The following is an 18,899-nucleotide window of genomic DNA, read 5'->3' on the forward strand; positions in this document are numbered from 1 at the left end:
TTGATTTCTTAGGGCTTTTATTTTGTTGTAGAGTATGTAGAAAACAATAGTTTCTGAGCTGATACATTGTTTCCAAAATTATTTGGCTCTGTAGGTACAGCCTGTTTAGCCTGGATCCTCCTATGACAGCACGAAGGACAGTGAGTGTAGCCTTTATACCACATCTTTGTTTGTCAGATCTGTTTATTTTCCCTAACACTCCAGTTGTGCTGCAGTGTACAAGCGCTATGGGAGACTTATTGTGCTTCGGTCAAATGTAATCTAGAAGGGGGCAAAAAGTACTTTAAACAGTAATCCTAGTGGGCAAATACAGACCGGAATTGTTGTGAGTGCTCAAATATCGAGTGGAGAGACAGTGTAGGGCATAGGGAAATTCTGTGTGTGTAGCACACTGACTTTCTCCTGCAGTAACTGGTTTCAGTACTAGTTTAGCCTTTCTTCTTAAGCTTAACATTTAACATTTTAAAATTACTCTTCAAAACAGCTTGTAATTCCAACTTCATGTACTTTCAGTTGCAAGCTTTGTAGTTCTCTCTTTGCCATTGCTTGTTGAAAGAAGTTTAGTGGTTAACATTGGTATTTAACCTTGTAACATGCACATGTTGTACATCCTGATATGCTCCTCATTCCTTGTAGTTAACCAAAAAGGCTACTAATGAGCACTGGCATTCTTTTGTCAGTCGTACGATTCTGTTTTATGAGCAGCAAAGGAGTACACCACTTGCTGTTTAAAATTGTATCTGAAAATAACGGCAGGAGACACTCATCAGTCCCAGTTTCTGTCCCTCAGCACCGATTACAATCTCTCAAAATGTAATATTTGAACGAAAATGTGTAAAAGCAGTTGGTGTAAAAATAGATTTGAGCTGCAGAATTGTGTGCACGGAAGTGAAGGCAGTACATTTCTCGGGCTTGTAACACTGAACTCACCACAAATGAACAGCAAAATATATTTTTCACTGTGATACCTCCAGTGTGGTTCACGTTCGGTGCAGTTGTGTGTGTGAGACATTGCACGGGAATCGACATGGGGGATTTGGTGGGGGGGGGCTCTGACCATTATGTCACCTCTGTGCTGTTCCTCAGATATTGCCAGATGTGTTATCCTGTTTAGCCAAACTAGACGACTCACAAGCTGCCTCAGATGGAATTTCGAAATTGTTATGCTGTTTGGCACTTTAGACTGTTGCTACAGTAGCATCCGCTCTGTCTCATATTGCAGCCTTACAGGCTAACAATAGCACATTGACTGTCCAGTTTAGGTCATCTTTTGGTCGAGTGTCAGAATGGTGTCTCAGTTGTGACTGTATTGACAAGTGATGTGCCTCACGGCACAACTTGAACTGTGTAAAAATAACTCCTACAAGATGGTGGGAGTGACACTTACCAAAGTGTGGTGCCACCTACCAAAGTGTTGTGCTATTTCTACAAACTCACTCAGCTGGAAACTCGAGAGTTTTATTCTTGTTCAGCTCGAATGAAAAGGTGATGAGATCAATTCTGTGCCTGTCGAGCAGTGTTAGCAAGACCGTGGAAACCACACCGTCTCGTATGCTGCCAGATCACATACACTGTTTTTCCACCATTACTATTTCCATCTCTGGAATACAGTTGCGTGTTTACTTCAGAGCAGGTAACAGCTCACGAAAATTATTGTCTCTGTCTGAACAGGCTTTAGAAGGCCCAACGGTACTGACCGACTGCTGTGGTACCCGCAGCCTTAGGCATGATTGGATGCAGATCTAGGAGGGGCATATGATCAGCACACCACTCTCCCAGATGTTGTCAGTTTTCACGACCGGCACCGCTCCCTCCCAGTTGAGTAGCTCCTCAATTGGCCTCACAAGAGCTGACTGCAACTCTCTCGACGACAGTACTCGGTGGACCCAAACGATCACCTGTCCGAGTGCTGGCCGAACCCGACAGCGCTTAACTTCAGTGGTCTGACAGTAACCAGTGTTACCCCTGCTGCAAGGCCGTCGACCACATGGAAATTACATTATTGTTTAAATTTCACCAGCTATGTCGTTGGTGGACCTGGTGCTATATACTGTCATTAGGCAACACCGTCACCCGGAAAATTGACTCAAATATTAGTGCACGTGACATTCAAACTGATGTTTAGGAGTCCAATGTGTGGTTTTCCAATGCCTTCATCAGTCACTTCACCCAAATGCTCAGATTCGGCCATGGCAAATGGTGTGTCCCTGGTGTGGCTCCTCCCTTCATGTTTACAAACTCTAGAAGATAATGAGAATAGCTTCTGGTTTTAATTTTTTCACTGTCTCACAAAATAGTTGTAGGAATTAAGTTTTTTGTCTAACTGTTGAAAGGTAGGTTTTCTGTGTCTGTGGACTCTGTTCACTACTCATAGAGCACTGTACGGATGGTGCCAATCACGGAAGTAACCGGGTGTGCATCAGGTTAGAAGAAATCGTTAGTGACAGGTAGAATTTCAGACCGATGGTTCCTTTCATTGGCACACAGTGTGAGAGAGAATCAGGGAAGTGACACAAGAGTATAAGTTAGTGAAGCTGAAAAAGTCCTGACAGAATCAAATAATATGGGGCTGGCTGTGCAACCTTAAATAATAAGTGTGTATTATTCACAGCAGCACCAAAATGAACTGCGGCATATATACAGTGATCTTGTCCGCCCCGATAGCTGAATGGTCAGCTTGACAGACTCCCATCCTAAGGGGCCTGGGTTCGATTCCCGGTAGTGTTGGAGATTTTCTCTGCCAAGGAACTGGGTGTTGTGTTGTCTTCATCATCATTTCATCCCCATCTGGTGCGCAGGTCACCCAATGTGGTGTCAACTGTAATAAGATCTGCACCAAGGCGGCCGGACCTGCCCCGCAAGGGGCCTCCCGCCCAATGACGCCAAACGTTCATTTCCATCACAGTGATCTTTGGTAAATGTAGTATGAAACTATGAGATTTGACTTACCTCTGCAGGAATATGTAATAGGAGATTCCAAATAATTGTATGAGCCATCTAGCAAAGTTGACATTCTGTAATTGACCTTATTTTAACAGCTGACACAAATTAAATTTTGCTGTAAAACGATATTGCAGTAATGAGATCACAACACAGGCTAACGAAAAGATATTTTTTAGCACTGAATCTGTGTCTGTCTTCAATTACTTCCAGTCACATATAGCTTTGTCGCAGTGTAACTTTACTATAAACTAGGAAATTAACGTGTAATTTGAATGAAAAATAATTTTATCTTTCAGTACAAACAAAGCTTTTACTGAGGTATAAATATGAAAATGAAAATGTTCCATTATTAAATGGGAATAATATGACCATTGGATGCCATTTTCATTCTCTCTCATCCACAGCTTTTTCACCTCGAAGAAAGCGTCAGGTGCAGAGTGACCGACAGCAGTGCACAGTACCTTTCTGATGAAAAAATTGAAGTCAGTCTCGAGTCTCATCGGACAGTCTAAATTCTAGGACTTTTCCACTCTGACAGCTATAACTGGAGTCCATTTTGCTCCCTAATAACTCAGTAAGAAACTCGTCGAGTAGTACCTAGGGCTACCTCATAGTAACAGAAATTTTCGATTCAGATCTGGAATCAAATTTTTTTTGCCAGACCCAGCAGATATGGCTTCTCCCATTTTCGCCTCTGATAGGTAAGGAAAATTTTTGCAGCTACACTCGAAGAATTCTCCAACTTTTGTTAAGGCTTTCACAGAGTGTTTCATCAGGCCTGTCTTCATGTGTACAAATGCTAGTGGAACTTCTCCCAGGTCTGCTGCCTACTTGTGAAAAATTCTTCCATCCATGCTTCAGACTAATGTGTTCTGAACCGATGCCGATCCGTTGCCCTGCTGTCGATTAGGAGTAAGAGGTTATTCATTTAAATATTATTGTCACCATTGTCGGCAACACTCTCATAAACATGACAGAGGGGTGCAGAGAAGAAACCTTCCAGAAGGTCGTGGAGATCAACATTGGACACAGCCGCTCTTGCTGGCGTGTAACCCTCTTGCTATACACGGACAAGTTATTGTGAGGGACAGTCTGCAGCCACTGGCCAGGTCTGCTTTGACCGTAAGCCTCTCAGTTTTCCCCCGTCCGTCCTCTGTGTAGTTCCAGTGCTCTCCTTCTTTCTAAATTTTCTCATTTACCCCTTTCTGCTGACTATTCACCGGCCTCACTTTTCATATATTTGCTTAGAGTCTCAATTTCTAGTGTCTGCCTCAGTATTCCGTGTGTCGTTCTCTTTACATTTTGTACCATTCGAGCCTCCCAGTTTCTGTCCCGATTCCTGTAATGCGCCCACAATTTGCAGTGTAGCAGGTAATGCAGCCACCTGTAGGTTGAGGGCTCCTGTATTTGATTCCTGGCCAGATTGGAGGTTTTCTTCACTCAGAGACCGAATGCATCGTCCTAATCGTCTCTGTCAATGCGTGAGCCACCCGAGTGTCATTGAATAGAAAAACGCACACTAGGTGACCCAATGACTGCAGAGAGGTTCTCAGTGCCATTAATGCTGTACAATTGTTTTGTTTCCTTTAATGTTTCCACAGTCTCTTTATTTCCACCTGTAGTAACCTTTCGCATTCTGCTTCTGTGAAATTTCGTTTCGTGGGCCTGTATCTTGCTTAAGTCCATTTTCTTCCCTGTCCGGGTTTCAGAAGGCCAAGTCAGGATAGCCACACGGCATGGTCGATAGTTACTCACCTCTGTCGGCCGTGGGACACCATTATCCCACACTGGGCTCCTGACACTTCTCACAGTATTGCTGCTTCTACTCACCCCTCTCTCTCTTGTTGGTTTACTCGTCATTTGTCTCACTATGTTCCTGCAATACTGTAATCTATCTGCATTCTCCAGCTGTTCTGTTGCCAGCACAAGTCCCGGGATAGTCTTTTTCCCTCCCGATCACGATAATGAATTCACTCTTCCTCATGTTACATTTCGTACCGAATAATGTGACCACCTGCTGCCAAGCTTGGTCTTCCATTTTCCTCCAGCTTATTAAGTCATCAGAAGTGATGTTAACTTACAGTCGTCCTCTCTGACTTTTTCTGCTGCTGTGTGCATTACGTCATGTGTGATGACTGCAAAATGTGAAGGTAAAAGTGAACTTTTTTGTTTTAAATGTCTTTTCTGCAACATCACATTGCTCCTACTTTTGTGGTAACCAAGCCAGTTGCTCATTTTTGCACGACTTGGCTCTTGAAGACTTCTCGTACGTTCCTGGGGAACACACTTCTCAGAATCCAGGAAGACCATCAGCAAATCTGGGTGACACTCGTAACATTTCTGTTAACTGGTTCCTCTGCCACCATTTTTATATCTGTAAATGAAAGAAACAAAGATTCCAAGACTTACCAAGCGGGAAAGTGCCGGTAGATAGGCACAATGAATAAAACACACAAACACACACACAGAATTTGAGCTTTCGCAACCGGCGGCTGCTTCGTCAGGAAAGAGGGAAGGAAAAGGAAAGATGAAAGGATGTGGGTTTTAAGGGAGAGGGTAAGGAGTCATTCCAATCCCGGGAGCGGAAAGACTTACCTTAGGGGGAAAAAAGGATAGGTATATACTCGCGCGCGCGCCCACACACACACACACACACACACACACACACACACACACACACACACTGTAGAATGTGCAGGTTCTTGTGCCTTTCATTCATAGTGCTACTCCTGTACCTGCCTTACTGCAAGGATAAGATTTGTCACTGGCCTGATGCTTTGTGGTTGTTCCTTCATTTTCTACTCAGCCACCTCTCATATTCTTCTGTAGAATTTTCTTGGGTATTTCCACAGGACGCCACATCAGCGTCACCAATCTATAGTTCTTAAATACTCCCCCCCCCCCTTTTTTTTTTTTTTTTTTTGAAGACTGGGTCAGTATTCCGTACTTCCTCCAATCAATCCTGATCACAACTACAGCCATGCAACTGCAGACACACAAATGGACACAGGTCAGGACCACCAGGAGATTCTAACTGGTGATGAGAGCTAGCTTTGTCATTATTAAACAAAAAGTACAAATGCACAGATTGGATCTGGTTACAGGCAAGACTCCGTATGGCCTATAGACTGTCCTGTAGTTACTTCTCTTTCTCACTGTCATATTTTGTTCGGTCAACTCGGCGCCTCCCCTCTGTACAGGGGTTATTGGGGCATGTTCTGCCCCTTACTGACCCGGTCTGTCACTCTCGATCTGTTGGTGATTGTGTGCTGCAGTGTTGATAAAACAAAAACTTTTGACATGTTGAATGGCATTCTGTAAAAGACATCCCATATACTTTCATCCTGTTATTTAAATAGGACGAAATGTATAGTCCATTGTTTGCTTTGTAGAAATTTTTACTATTCCTTTGTTTTAAATCATAGTTACTTAAAAGAAAGTGTTCATGTATTGGATGCCATTCGGAAAGAGAACAGTTAGTTCTGAAAGGAACTTTTAAAGATCAGGTACAGTGCATCTTACATAATAGGCACAATCTGTTGCTCAGTTATTTTGATGGGACAAAATGAATGCTAGCAACCCAGTTGGTACAATTTTACTGACAGAGATAGGAGTGCATTAGAAAGGCTTCGACAAAAAGACAGTGGTAGGGGAGAGTCTAGAAATTCTTGTGTGTGCTTTGAAGCACAGTAATGGGTCATAACAGTTCGGGCAGACACACCACGGTTCCTGGGGGTGCGTCAGACCTTATGGTCGTACTGTATGTGAAGGAGATGGGTGAGGTCTGTGAGGCAGTTTTGGTGACTATGCTTACTTGGTGTTTCGACATGAAGATTACATAACCCAGTACAGTAATGTTCTAGACTGTTTTCATGAGACTGAAAAAACATGCTTTTCTCAACTGGCACAATCAATAGTGTTGAACATTATTGTCTGGTACACCTGCCATTGGAATGTAATCAAAGCCCGTCGAATATCGTAAGTGCAACTCGAATATGTGCAACAATTTCTTTGTGATAAGGGGCATAAAATCTCATTGACCACCATCGAAATTCTTGTGCAGCAATCTCCTGGGCAGAGCAAGGTCTTTGGAAGTGCAGTAGCGTCCCAAAGCCGCCATGTGTATCAGAGTAGTTCACGTATGACACAAGGACCCTATTCGGCACTGTGTGGGGCCTGCAAGCTCCCGTATTTGTGCACGCTGCAACTTGTTTGTCGGGCCATGACCAGAGGCATGTCAGTCTTTCTCACGTAGTTCCCGTAATCGGAAACGTCTCATAATACTGTGAGTAGACGTGTCGGCGGCCTGTGTTCTCTCTTTGCCCTGCAGGAAATAACTTGAAACATTTTGTTGTTTGTCATTTTTCTGAAAAAGTCGCAATATGTTGCTCACACACATTTCAGAAGTTATAGTTTGGTGGAAAAAGATCAGTTCAGTAAATTTCACTTTCAGAAATTGCAGACTACATTCTTACTTTGATATTCCATAGAAATTCTCAATGTAACTGATCAGAATATTCAGAATTCCAATGTCAGTTGTTCTGCGACTTCACATAATCTGTTAAATGCAGTTGTGCTTAGTGAGGAAAAAGAACATTTCGAGACGACCTTTTTGTCACGCCAGTGCTAGAACTGATGTCATATGGCAGGAGTACCTGGACTGGTTAGTCAGAGTTTGCTGTAAACTTGCAGTGTCAGATTTGTTGTGAGCAGATGCTGCTGACTCGCTAGTCTGAAGTGCTGTATGGTGCAGCCTTCCACCCCCCTCCCCCCCCCCTTTCCCGAGGCCACCCCTAAGTCAGTTTTGGCTCGGATCGATTTGCAACCTGCCAGTGTCTGAGGAACAGATTAGAGTGTACAGAGGAAGGGGAATCTGCCAGCACGAGATGCGGCACAACTGGGGAGAGCTGGGCGTGGTGGATATTTTCCGGGACTCTCGATTTGTGACACACCAAATTTTAGTGAATAAACTTTGGTGTCAGTTGCAGAGATTTACATGTTCTACACCTATGTGATGACTGTGTGTCGCTGCCTCTCTCAGGGCTGTGCTTGCGGGTTTTCTGGGAGCTGGGAAACTGAGATGTGGTTCGGGGCTCCTGTGTCTGTGCTGTGCTGCGCCGCGCCGCTAGTGACGACCATTTCTGAATGGCAGCTCTCTGCTGCAATTTTCTGCTGTAGCCTCTCTAAACCTGCAGGTTTTAATTTCTGGACATGTTACAGACATGTATTCAGTTGCAGTTGGTGGCAACTGGAATTTCAGTATTCCACCATAGTATCTTTTGATACATTTACCAGTATTGCTCGCATATATCGGCAGTATGGAAAGTTACTCACTCTGTAATCCCTCAATGACATAAAGTCAATTCACAGGTTATGTCGAGGAAGCTGTCCATTGACGAAGATTCCTCTTATCCATATCTTCTCCTGGGAAGCCCCTTTGTGCTTGCGTTTATAAAACAGAGCTACCATTCAGAAGTAGTTGTCGCTTTGTAAAATTAATGTGTTCGTTTTACTTAATAACTTAGTAAAATGTTTCCATGTTCATGTTACTTAATAACTTAATAAATTGTTGCCATCTGTCAGTTTCCAATAGTACAACATCGTGAAGTATTACTTACACACACACACACACACACACACACACACACACACACACACACACACACACATTGAGTTTCTTTTGTCACTGTGTCACAACTTTCACAGTGCCTGAATATTTCGCTCTGTAAGTTGTGTCATGGGTGACAAATGAAATTGAGTTTCTTTCAAAATGGTGAGCAATATGTATTGAATTGCAACTGTTGTTGCTGTAACATATTGAGGTGATTTTGTGTCCTGTACAAAATTTCTTATTGTGTCTGTTGATATTTTGAGAAGTCCTTAAAGTAACTGCTTATTTTGTTAGTTAACTTCTAAAGGTAGAGAATGTGTCTTTTTTGACCATTTGCGTTTTAAGAGACTTCGTAAAATATTAGCATTAAGAATATGCAGCATTTAGATTTTCTGTCTGTTATATTGCAAGTCATTGTATATTTTTAAGATAGCTGTCTCTTTTGAAATGGCTTTCATAACTGCACAAAAAGTGTAAGCCATATGTGTTTATGTGTGCATGCTGGCAGTTGCACTTTGCACAACTACAGTCAGTAACTCAAGTGCATGCAGCTCCTTTACCTTCACCGCAAACTGTGTAGTTCAGCATATCTAATGTTACAAGTAAACTCCAACTTTTGGTGCACGATCTACTGCTACTGTGTTTTGGGTATCAAAAATGTAGACAACCAAATATTTTGCATAACTGTAGCATTTGTTTTATCATCATATTTCATCATCATTTTTAAATGTATTTGGTGTTTTCTCTTTCCTAGAGCTAAGAGTAATTTTTAACAGTAATCCAGACACAGTATAAATTATTCAATGATTACCCATAACTTACATTAATTCTGATATGTAATAATTGAGGGGGAAAATCTACTTTTTTCATGAACATTTAACTGAAATCAGTTGGGAACTGTGTTTAAATGTATTTAAACAAATTATGAGATGTGCAATATAAGGTAGTTGGGTCCCTCTCACCCTGTGCTTTCTAACCTACTCTCAGCCTACTGTCTCCTGTTCATGAGGATGGACCTAATAGCTTCAGAAGCTAGCATAGTTTTTTTTTACTCTTATATGTGTCTATTGACAGAACTTAAATTCTGCGCATTGCTGTCTGACCACTTACAAAGCCAGCTTATTTCTGTGGATGATTGTGATTTTGTTTGCGGCTGCCTAAAATTTCGGGTCTGTTGTTGAAGAAGGATACCTACCTAAAATGCAAAAAGAGAAAAAACAGTATAAAGGGTTGCAAGTATGAATAAAGCAAAAGAAAAGAAACTTTCCTATGGAATGAGGCAATAAGTAAAGAGACAGCGAAAGCTTCGAGTAAATAATAATTTGAATGAGATATGATATGACATGACAAATGAAGCAGAATGTTCATGTAAAAGTCTTTGAGAAGAAGTAAGAAGGCTCATTGAAGTGAAGGTTGAAGTAAACTCATGTTGCAGGCAGTTGGTTGTATTGTACAACTCATACTCAAGCATGCTAAGAGGAAAAAATTTTAAAACATAGTTAGATGGCAATGGCAAGGAAAGCCTTTCTGAAGAAGAGAAATTTGTTAACGTCGAGTATAGGTTTAAGTGTCAGGAAGTCGTTTCTGAAAGTATTTGTATGGAGTGTAGCCATGTATGGAAGTGAAACATGGACGATAACTAGGTTGGACAAGAAGACAATGTGGTGCTACAGAAGAATGCTGAAGATTAGATGGGTAGATCACATAACTAATGAGGTGGTATTGAATAGAATTGGGGAGAAGAGAAGTTTGTGGCACAACTTGACGAGAGGAAGTGATCGGTTGGTAGGACATGTTCTGAGGCAACAAGGGATCACCAATTTAGTATTGGAGGGCAGTGTGGGGGGTAAAAATTGTAGAGGGAGACCAAGAGATGAATACATTAAACAGATTCAGAAGGATGTAGATTGCAGTAGGTACTGGGAGATGAAGCAGCTTGCACAGGATAGAGTAGCATAGAGAGCTGCATCAAACCAGTCTCGGGACTGAAGACAACAACAACAGTTAGATGGAGAGTAGTCAACTGACCTTAGTTCACCATACTTCATCAGTGAAGGTGGCAAATGACACAATAAATAATGACAGAGAGAAAAGTGTTCAAACATTCTAAGCTTTTGTTTAACATTTCAGTACTTTGAGGGACTGATTAAAAAAATTGGTGTAAGGTATGAAGAGAGGAAGTACTCCCAGAGAAAACAGTGTATACACAGAGATAATTGATGCTACTAAAGGAACTTGAGGAAGTTATTTACAGAACAGTTGTCTTGAACAGTGCTGTAGGTTTCCCTCAGTTTTGACAGTGTGAGAACTAGCAGCTCTTGAGAAGACAGGGCATTGATTCATCTGATGCCAGTGTCCTGTTCCTACTGTTTCTGTGAATATAGACAGACTGAGACACAACACAGTTTAACTCTTATTATGTCATTCAGGTAAATGAAAGTCTGAAAGGATTTAGGCAGGAGAACCCACAGACCCGAAAATGAAACTGTAATTAGTGTTTATATTGGTACTAACTATATGATTCTCCTATATTGTGACCTGTAAATTTGTTAAGATTACTTCATTGTGTGATGATATTTATGTTAAGCAGCTTTCCTCTTACAGTATAGTATTCATGTAGCCTACATAGTGGCCACTTTACTTATCATGTGTGTCATTGACAGTTTTCTGGCTCCTTGGGATTAAATAGTACAACCTTTATTTGCCAGATTTGGACTCTGAACCTTTCCTAGATAACACTTTTACCGACTGAGCTAGCTGCTGTCCAACGTGTCAGAAAATTTCAAATGACACACGGCACACAGGCCACTGCTGGGGCAAAGACCTGTTCTGGTTACTGCCAATTTGTTTCAAAATTTCAGGGCTCTTTATCATTAACTCATTAAACATTTGACGGTTGTTAAATATCACAAAACTTTCGGAAGTGACGTTTCGATAACAAATATTATTGTATAACTTGATCTTCACAGTACAACATTTTCTTCAAAGCTGTACGAAGATTAATTAATCTCTGAGAAATGAACACACATGTTTACTGATAACAGTGTATGCTCGAGTCTGTTGAGAATGGACCTACTTGCAAAGATGTAGTCAGTTAGTAACTTCCCATAGCAATGTCACACCCCCCCCCCCCCCTTTCCCATTTCTCCGATTACATCTCCCACATAACTTATGTCTGTTGTGCTTCAGCTGGATGCGCCTTGGAATGTTGGTGAACCCTAAGGGCAAAGTTCCTGTGAAGGTAGTTGCCAAAACGTTTGCGTCCGGGAGGACGGAGAAGATGGTGTACCAGTGTCTGTCAGAGCTGGGACTGCCCAGTGAGAAGGTATGGACTTCTGATTATAGTTGCCTAAATAATTTAGCAAGTACATGTGGGGAAGTCTAACTGTATGCATAATATGTAGTTTGACGGAAATCCTCAAGTCCAGTAAGTAAAGTGCTAGACACGTAAGTGCACTGATATTTACGTACACCATCACTGTTGTCTATCTGTGAACCTCGAAATCGAGCAGTGCACGCACGTTCTTGTCTGTACATGTGAACCTGTTTGCTTGGAGTTTTAGCACTTGGCCTGAGGTAGCAACTAAACATTTCAGGGCAATGGTGGTCTCCACTCTACAGCAAAAACATGCGCAGTGGCTCTCCAGGATTCTCTGATGGGTAGCTTGCAAGCTGAGTAAACACTACCTGCACAGGTGTCATTTCATAATAAGGTTTTGCTTTTTCTTAATTGTTGCTCAGAATGCGACAATTTCAACAATGTATAGCAGAAATGTCTGACGATTTTTAACTAATATAGTATCAATTATTACTTTAACATTTTTACGTGTTTATTGACCTTGGGGTGCAGTAGCCATGAAGAAATAAATCTACTAAACAACATCTTAAGATTTGAAAAGGACATCCTGTCAGTGGTATCCATCTTTTGCTACTCACTGTTCTAGTCTTTCCCTGTACCCCTAACTTTCACAGGAAGAACCACAATCTGCCTCCTAAAACTGATTCAACTCTTATAGTCTTATCTGCTCACAGAGGCTCCACCACTGTGCTCATGAACTGCAAGGATTACCTATCTGACGGACTACACCAATTGTCAGACACATCCACATATGAGGTCGGTCGCAGTGGCGCCATTTTAGAAATTTTTACAGGATTTCCAATCTCTCTTCACATCCGTTGGTCCATCCCAGAATCTCTTCTTGAGTTGTCTCCCTCCTCACCCCCATCACTTCCTGCACTCCTACTTTCTGTGTGCTTTCTGATTTGCATAAACGCAACCACTCAGCATGCCCCATGATGGGTGAATGCTGCTTCCCCTTGGAGAGAACCTGTTCCCTTCTGGACTGACACCTTCAGTGTATTACCTGTAACCTACTGTCCTACATAAAGGGGTCATCTGGGGGAGTGAATTCAGTAAGTCTAGGCTCAGTATTGGTTTCAGGTCAAGTGTGATTGACAGGGTCGGTGGTGAAAAAGTGTTTTTTCAGTGTGGTGATCGGGAGGGGGAGAAAAGGCCATGAACAAACCTACCTCCTTTGAATTAGGGAATGAGACAAAAGGTAACGCCTTCGAAATGACTGATATTTCTGTGGGACTGATGCTTTTGGAGGACAGTTAGTGACACTGTTGCAGGCATGTTTAGGGTATGGGTTCTGTGGGCTGGTAGGTGGGAGTTGATGGTGTGTTAGATGCAGTAGGTCTGCAAGGCGGGATTTGGCAAGTGCGAGGGGAAAAAGGGGGGGGGGGGGAGGAGTTCGATGGAGGCTCTCGTAGAGGTGGTGCATAGCGGTAGTCAGAGGTGGGAGTATGTGGTAGACATGTTGGACAGTTGTTTGAGGTGGTGATGGTGTCTGTATTGCTCTAGCTCCTTGGGGTTAAGGGTTTCATTCCAGGAGATGAAAGACAGGAATTTAGCATTGCAAAGGAGAAAGGTATTATATGTGGAGCAGAGGTAGTGCAAGTAGGTGTGCTCCTGATTTATAAAGTTTTGCAGGACTAGATTGGTGAGGACTGTAGCCTGAACTTGAACAGATAGAGATTATAGTGGAATGATGGGTTGCTGCTAGAGGTGGGTAATTTCAGACTGGGTTGTTGCCAAGGATAGGGCAATTTTCTCTATTGGTCCAGGTGGGAGGGATGAGGATCTCCAGTACCTGTGGCCTTGCCTTCACTGATCAGTATCTTCCCTGACACCTAAATGTATCCCTACCAACAACATCTCCTTTGAAGGCACTACCCACAAACAATTTTGAGCCGCAGCCAAGGACACCTTCACACCATCATCCTATGCTGATCTACTTATGGGCCACCTAGAGAAATCCGTCCTACCCACCCAGAATTAAAAACTCCTCACCTTATTCAGATTCCTCATAGTCAGGCCAGAGGGTGAGGACATCCCTCCAGAACCTCGATACCTTCTCCCCATTAGCTTCACCCAGTAAGGGCCATCTGCGGTCGTCGCGTTTGTAGCGACGAGCAATCACTCTTCAAGTATGCCAAGGGACTCGCTGATGCCTTTTGCAGGCAGATGTTATTCTCCCACAGTTTGTCCCCTCAGTTCCTTACTGTCCCCAACATACCCACTGACCGTCCGGTAAGGATCTCCCCCTCCCTTCTCTTGTAACTCAGTATCACATAGGACTGGAACATTATATACTCAGTATATTCCTCTAAGGTTTCGACTACGTCTCGTTGTGAGCTGAAATGAGGAATATCCTCACCACCCCTCCTTCAGTGGTATCCTATCACCCACCCAACCTACAAAGTTTCCCCATCTGCCCCATTCTGTCCATGCTTATTGCCCTCGGGATCATATCCCAGCATTAGACTCAGATGCTGCACCTACACATTGCCAGCTGAATGCACAATGCAGTGCGGGGATTGCAGTTGACAAGTGAACTAGGATGAGGTATGGTCATTGTGCTGTGTGGGTTAGTTAGAGGGGGGGAGGTGGGCGGCAAGAAGAGGAGTCGGGGTGGGTGGCTAGTAGATCGAAGGGAGGCAGTCAGTTCGTGAACTAGGAATGCGGCGGGGTGGCAGGTGCCAGGTGCTCAGGCTAGGCACGTGATGCACGAGTGCCATGGAGCCAGTGTGGAGTGACACACAGCGCAGGTGGCACTGACTGGGAGAGGGTGACAGGACAGAGGAAGGGGAGCCGACTGTCGGTGGAGGGTTTGGGGATAACAGCTTACCAGAGATTGTGGCCAGATGGGTTACAGGAACTTCCACCTGCATAGTTCAGGAAAGTTGTTGGTCGAGGGAAGACTCCAGACGGCCCAGGTTGTGAATTAGCCATCAAAACAACACCTGTTGTGGCCAGCTACATGTTACACCACAGGATGGTCAACTTTGTTCTTGGCCACAGTTTGGTAGTAGCTATTAATTACTTGTTGTTGGACCCCATTCGCCACCGGCCTTTTCCGTGGTGAAGCGTGGCCATTGCCTCCGTCATCTGTGATTATTGTTGTGCCTTGTAACATCTTAAGCAGCACCAATCCTCCACCAGTCTTATTATCTTTAAATGTATTTGCTCCAAAGAGCAAGCGGTTGTGTCGGGAATGCTATGTCTTGTCCCTAGGTTCCTCTGTCCCTTCGTCATGGGTGTGGGCTACATCTGTACCCTACAAGGTTGTCAGTGGCACTCTTCTATTCTGGGGCTTGCTGTTCCAGTTGGCCTTTGTGCGAATCCGTCAGTTCTCATGGAATACTTTACAACCCATTTTGTGACAGCAGTGTTGAAAAGGTGAAAGGCATCAGTCTCCAGTTGAGCGGCATTCCTCCTTCAAACAACAATGGACTGAAGCTTCCCACTTGTTTTACTCCATGTCAGGCAGAATCCTACATTGAACCTTTTACTGAATGGGAACTTTGTCTGGCCTCTCTTCCTCCCACGACTGAGTCCCTGGCTCTGATTTCATCCATAACCAATTGCTTCAACTTCTCAGTCTTCCGTGACAACTGTATCTTGTCCAGGTGTTTAACCGCATTTCACTAGCAAGGGCACCATTCATTCCGACCCCTCCGGGGACGGATTTGTGGCTCTAGGTCAAATTTCTATTTGTTCAGTTGTGGGCTGACTTTCGGGGGCCTACTTCTGTGGCTAATAAACTTCATACAGTCAAAGAAACTCCCACCGTGCGATGTTCTCCCCTCCAAGTCATCAGGCAGGAATCTACCATCCTCTGCTGTCTACTAGGTTGACCCATAGTTTTTTACTCCACAGTGAGTGCCCCCAGCCCCCTGCCTTGATTGTTGTGGGGGCCATCCTGATATTGATCTGTATTTTGCTGGACTACCCCCGCCATTTGGCCCTTTGCATTAAATATTCCCTCCCACCTTCCTCATCCTCAGTGTTAGTGGACAAACCTTGCATGTTTGCATCACTTTGCAAAAGTGATTTGTGTTCCAAGCTTTCAGTCCTTGAATTTCACTGTGAAATTGGAGTCCTTTGGTTAGCATTAGTGTTGCCATTGCTGTTGGTTATGGAGACTTTGGCCTTGCCTCCACACTAGCCAGGTTCTCCCCCACTATTTTCCCTATGTTTGTGTGGTCTTTTGTGCCATTTTGTTTCCCCTTTTCTTGTGCCTTCTTCCCCCTAGTGTTATCCCCATTGTGTCATTTATCGTGGTACGGTATGAGGATCAGGAAGGGTCGGCAGTGGTGCTGGTACCCCAGTGTGCGTATTGTTTCTGGGCCGCCCCTGTTCTTGCTGCCCCCCCCCCCCCCCCCTCCCCATGCCCATCTGTTCTTTCCTCTTCTTGCTGTCCCAACATTCCTTTTACCTCTTTGTTTGCCCGTTTTCCTTTCCCCTTGACTGGACTGTATATTTGTGTTTTTCCTCCCTTTGTTTCTGCCACCTTAAATCATGGAATAGATAACCTCGCTTGTTTGGTCCCTTCTCCTAATCGACCATCTAAGGAACGTTAACCCACTATCCTAACACTCTGTGCCCAACAGTTTTTCCATCCTCTGTCCTATTATCCCCTCCCAGTTCACATCTGCAGATCACTGCCATTGTTCTATGCTTGCCAATGGCTCTGGCACTCGTGCATAGTGCAATACCTGCAACCCTTCCCTCCCTGCATTCCTAGCTGGCAAAGTGGCTGCCTTCCTCTGCACTGCTAGTTGCTCACCCACAACCCCCCTTCCTACCTCCCACCTCTCTGTCCCTCTACCCCTGTCAGATCACCAAAGTTAACTGCTGTTGGGCAGGGCTAGCACTTAGATGGGTGACCATCTTGTCTGCCGAGCACTGTTGACAAGCAGGGTGCGCTCAGCTCTTGTTAGGCAAACTGAGAAGCTACTTGATTGAGAAATAGTGGCTTCAGTCTTGTAAACTGGCATATGGCTGGGAAAGTGGTGTGCTGACTACATGCATCCAGTGACGCCAGTGGGTACCATTAGGCCTTCAGGGCCTGTTTGGGCGGAGTTTAGTTTAGCTTCAGAATAACATAATCCATCCTGGTTTTACATAATCCATCCAGGTTTTTCCATTGTGGAATAACATAATTGCCACATGTTAGCATTTGAATACCTACAGGTCTTGTTTGACAAGGACAGGTAATTGGCTAAAGTCTTGTAGTAGGAACCATCCCATCATTTCCATGAACTAATTTAGGGAAACCTTAATCGAGATGGTCTGGTGAAGATTGGAACCTCGTCCTCCTGAATATGAGGCCAGTACTTGCCACTGGACACCTGCCACCCATTCCACATCAAAAAATACCTCCTGTGCAGCCTATCCAAGTGTGGATGGGGTATCTGCAGTGACAGGAACTCCCTCACCCAGTACACCAAATGTCTCACCAGGGCCTCAACAGGTGAACCCTACATCCCAAACCTCATTTGAAGCCTCTTCATCTCTGTGTAACTGCTGGAACTTATACCCACTTTAACCTGGTTACTCTGCTCTACTGTGTCTCTGCATCTACAGGTTTTACCTCCCACACTTCCTTCCATTACCAAACTGACAATTTCTCGATGCCTCAGAACGTGTCACATCGACGCATCCCTTCTTTTAAACAAGTTATGTTGCAATTTTCTTTTCCCCCCCACTTTGCTTCATTACCTCTTGATTAGTTATCCAATGTACACGTTGCATCCTCAGCATTCTCCTGTAGCATCATATTTCAAAAGTTTCAACTGTCTTTTTTTAAAAATTGATTTCACTTCTACAAGGCTGCACTTCAGACCAAAAACGTAGTGTGCATTTGGGCGTCTGTGCATTTGGACGTCTGTGCGTTTGGGCGGCTGTGCATTTGGGCGGCTGTGTGACTGTATATAATGTTGCTAGAAAAAAGCTAGTGATTGAAAGCTAGTGTGAATGCTGTTTTCTGTTTTGTGTTTCTGCACTCCACGCATTGATCCATTCTGGGTGAATGGTCACCTTTCCCTAATTTATGTATTGCTCCGTCCAGGAATTTCTGTTGTTAAATATTCAGAAAAGATTTTCTAACACTTAAATTTATGTATGATGACAACAGATTCCCCATTTTCAGGAATGATTATCTTTCTATTGCCAGGTAGCATTTAATGTCCTCACAGTTCGTCCGTTATCGGTTATTTCACTGCCTAGCTAGCAAAATACATTAAAAGATTTGACTTCATTTGATTCATTCCTTTGTCGTCATCTTATAATCTCTTTTCAGTTCACTATCCATTCTGTTTGACTTAATTTGACTTCATTTGATTCATTCCTTTGTTGTCATCTTATCTCTTTTCAGTTCACTATCCATTCTGTTTGAAAGCTATTTCGAGTCCTTTGCCACCTCTGACACAATTACAATATAATCTTCAGACCCCAAGGTTTTAATTTCTTCTCCCTGAATTTTAATTCCCTTTTCAAATTTCTCCTGTACCTTGTAGTGTGAATGGTATTTCACTGCAGGATTGAGCATTGTAAAGCAGGACAGTAATGCCAACTGTAGTCGATATATAATACTTCCCCTCTTGACAGTTGGCTAATATAAATTCCTGCATAGACAGAGAGAGACTTTTGTCAGTGCAACTGTGACTTGAGGTAACAAGCGTATGATACACGCTGTTTTTTATCGAAGTAATGTAATGACTAATACTTAACATGCCTCAAACCATGGTAGTTATCTGCACAATAAAGCAATATCAATGACATCACAGGAAGGTGTCCCAAGCTGTGGACTAGAAGTGAATAAGCGTGACACTTTACAAGATAATGCAGAACATAACAATTCATACAGATTTTGCTATTGATATAAGCAGTGGGGTGACACATGTCATGCAGAATACATTATGATGTCTAGGGCAACAGGAAAATGTGGTTTGAAGTGCGAAAGTAGGAAAAATAGACACAAGTGGAAACTGCTGGGTA

At 43.3% G+C, this 18,899-nt stretch overlaps 1 protein-coding gene across 5 annotated transcripts in view; it reads left to right on the forward strand.

Annotated features, from left to right (window-relative positions):
• LOC126291772 (1-phosphatidylinositol 4,5-bisphosphate phosphodiesterase) overlaps positions 1 to 18,899 on the forward strand; it is a 372,603-nt gene that overhangs the window by 255,266 nt on the left and 98,438 nt on the right. For all 5 annotated transcript variants that reach the window (XM_049985456.1, XM_049985457.1, XM_049985459.1 and 2 more), the window contains one exon: positions 11,744 to 11,879. In XM_049985456.1, coding sequence (XP_049841413.1) covers positions 11,744 to 11,879 — 136 coding nt within the window. The remainder of the gene's footprint in view (positions 1 to 11,743; positions 11,880 to 18,899) is intronic.

The sequence above is a fragment of the Schistocerca gregaria genome, chromosome 9 (assembly GCF_023897955.1).
Source record: "Schistocerca gregaria isolate iqSchGreg1 chromosome 9, iqSchGreg1.2, whole genome shotgun sequence".
NCBI classification, from domain to species: Eukaryota; Metazoa; Arthropoda; class Insecta; order Orthoptera; family Acrididae; genus Schistocerca; species Schistocerca gregaria.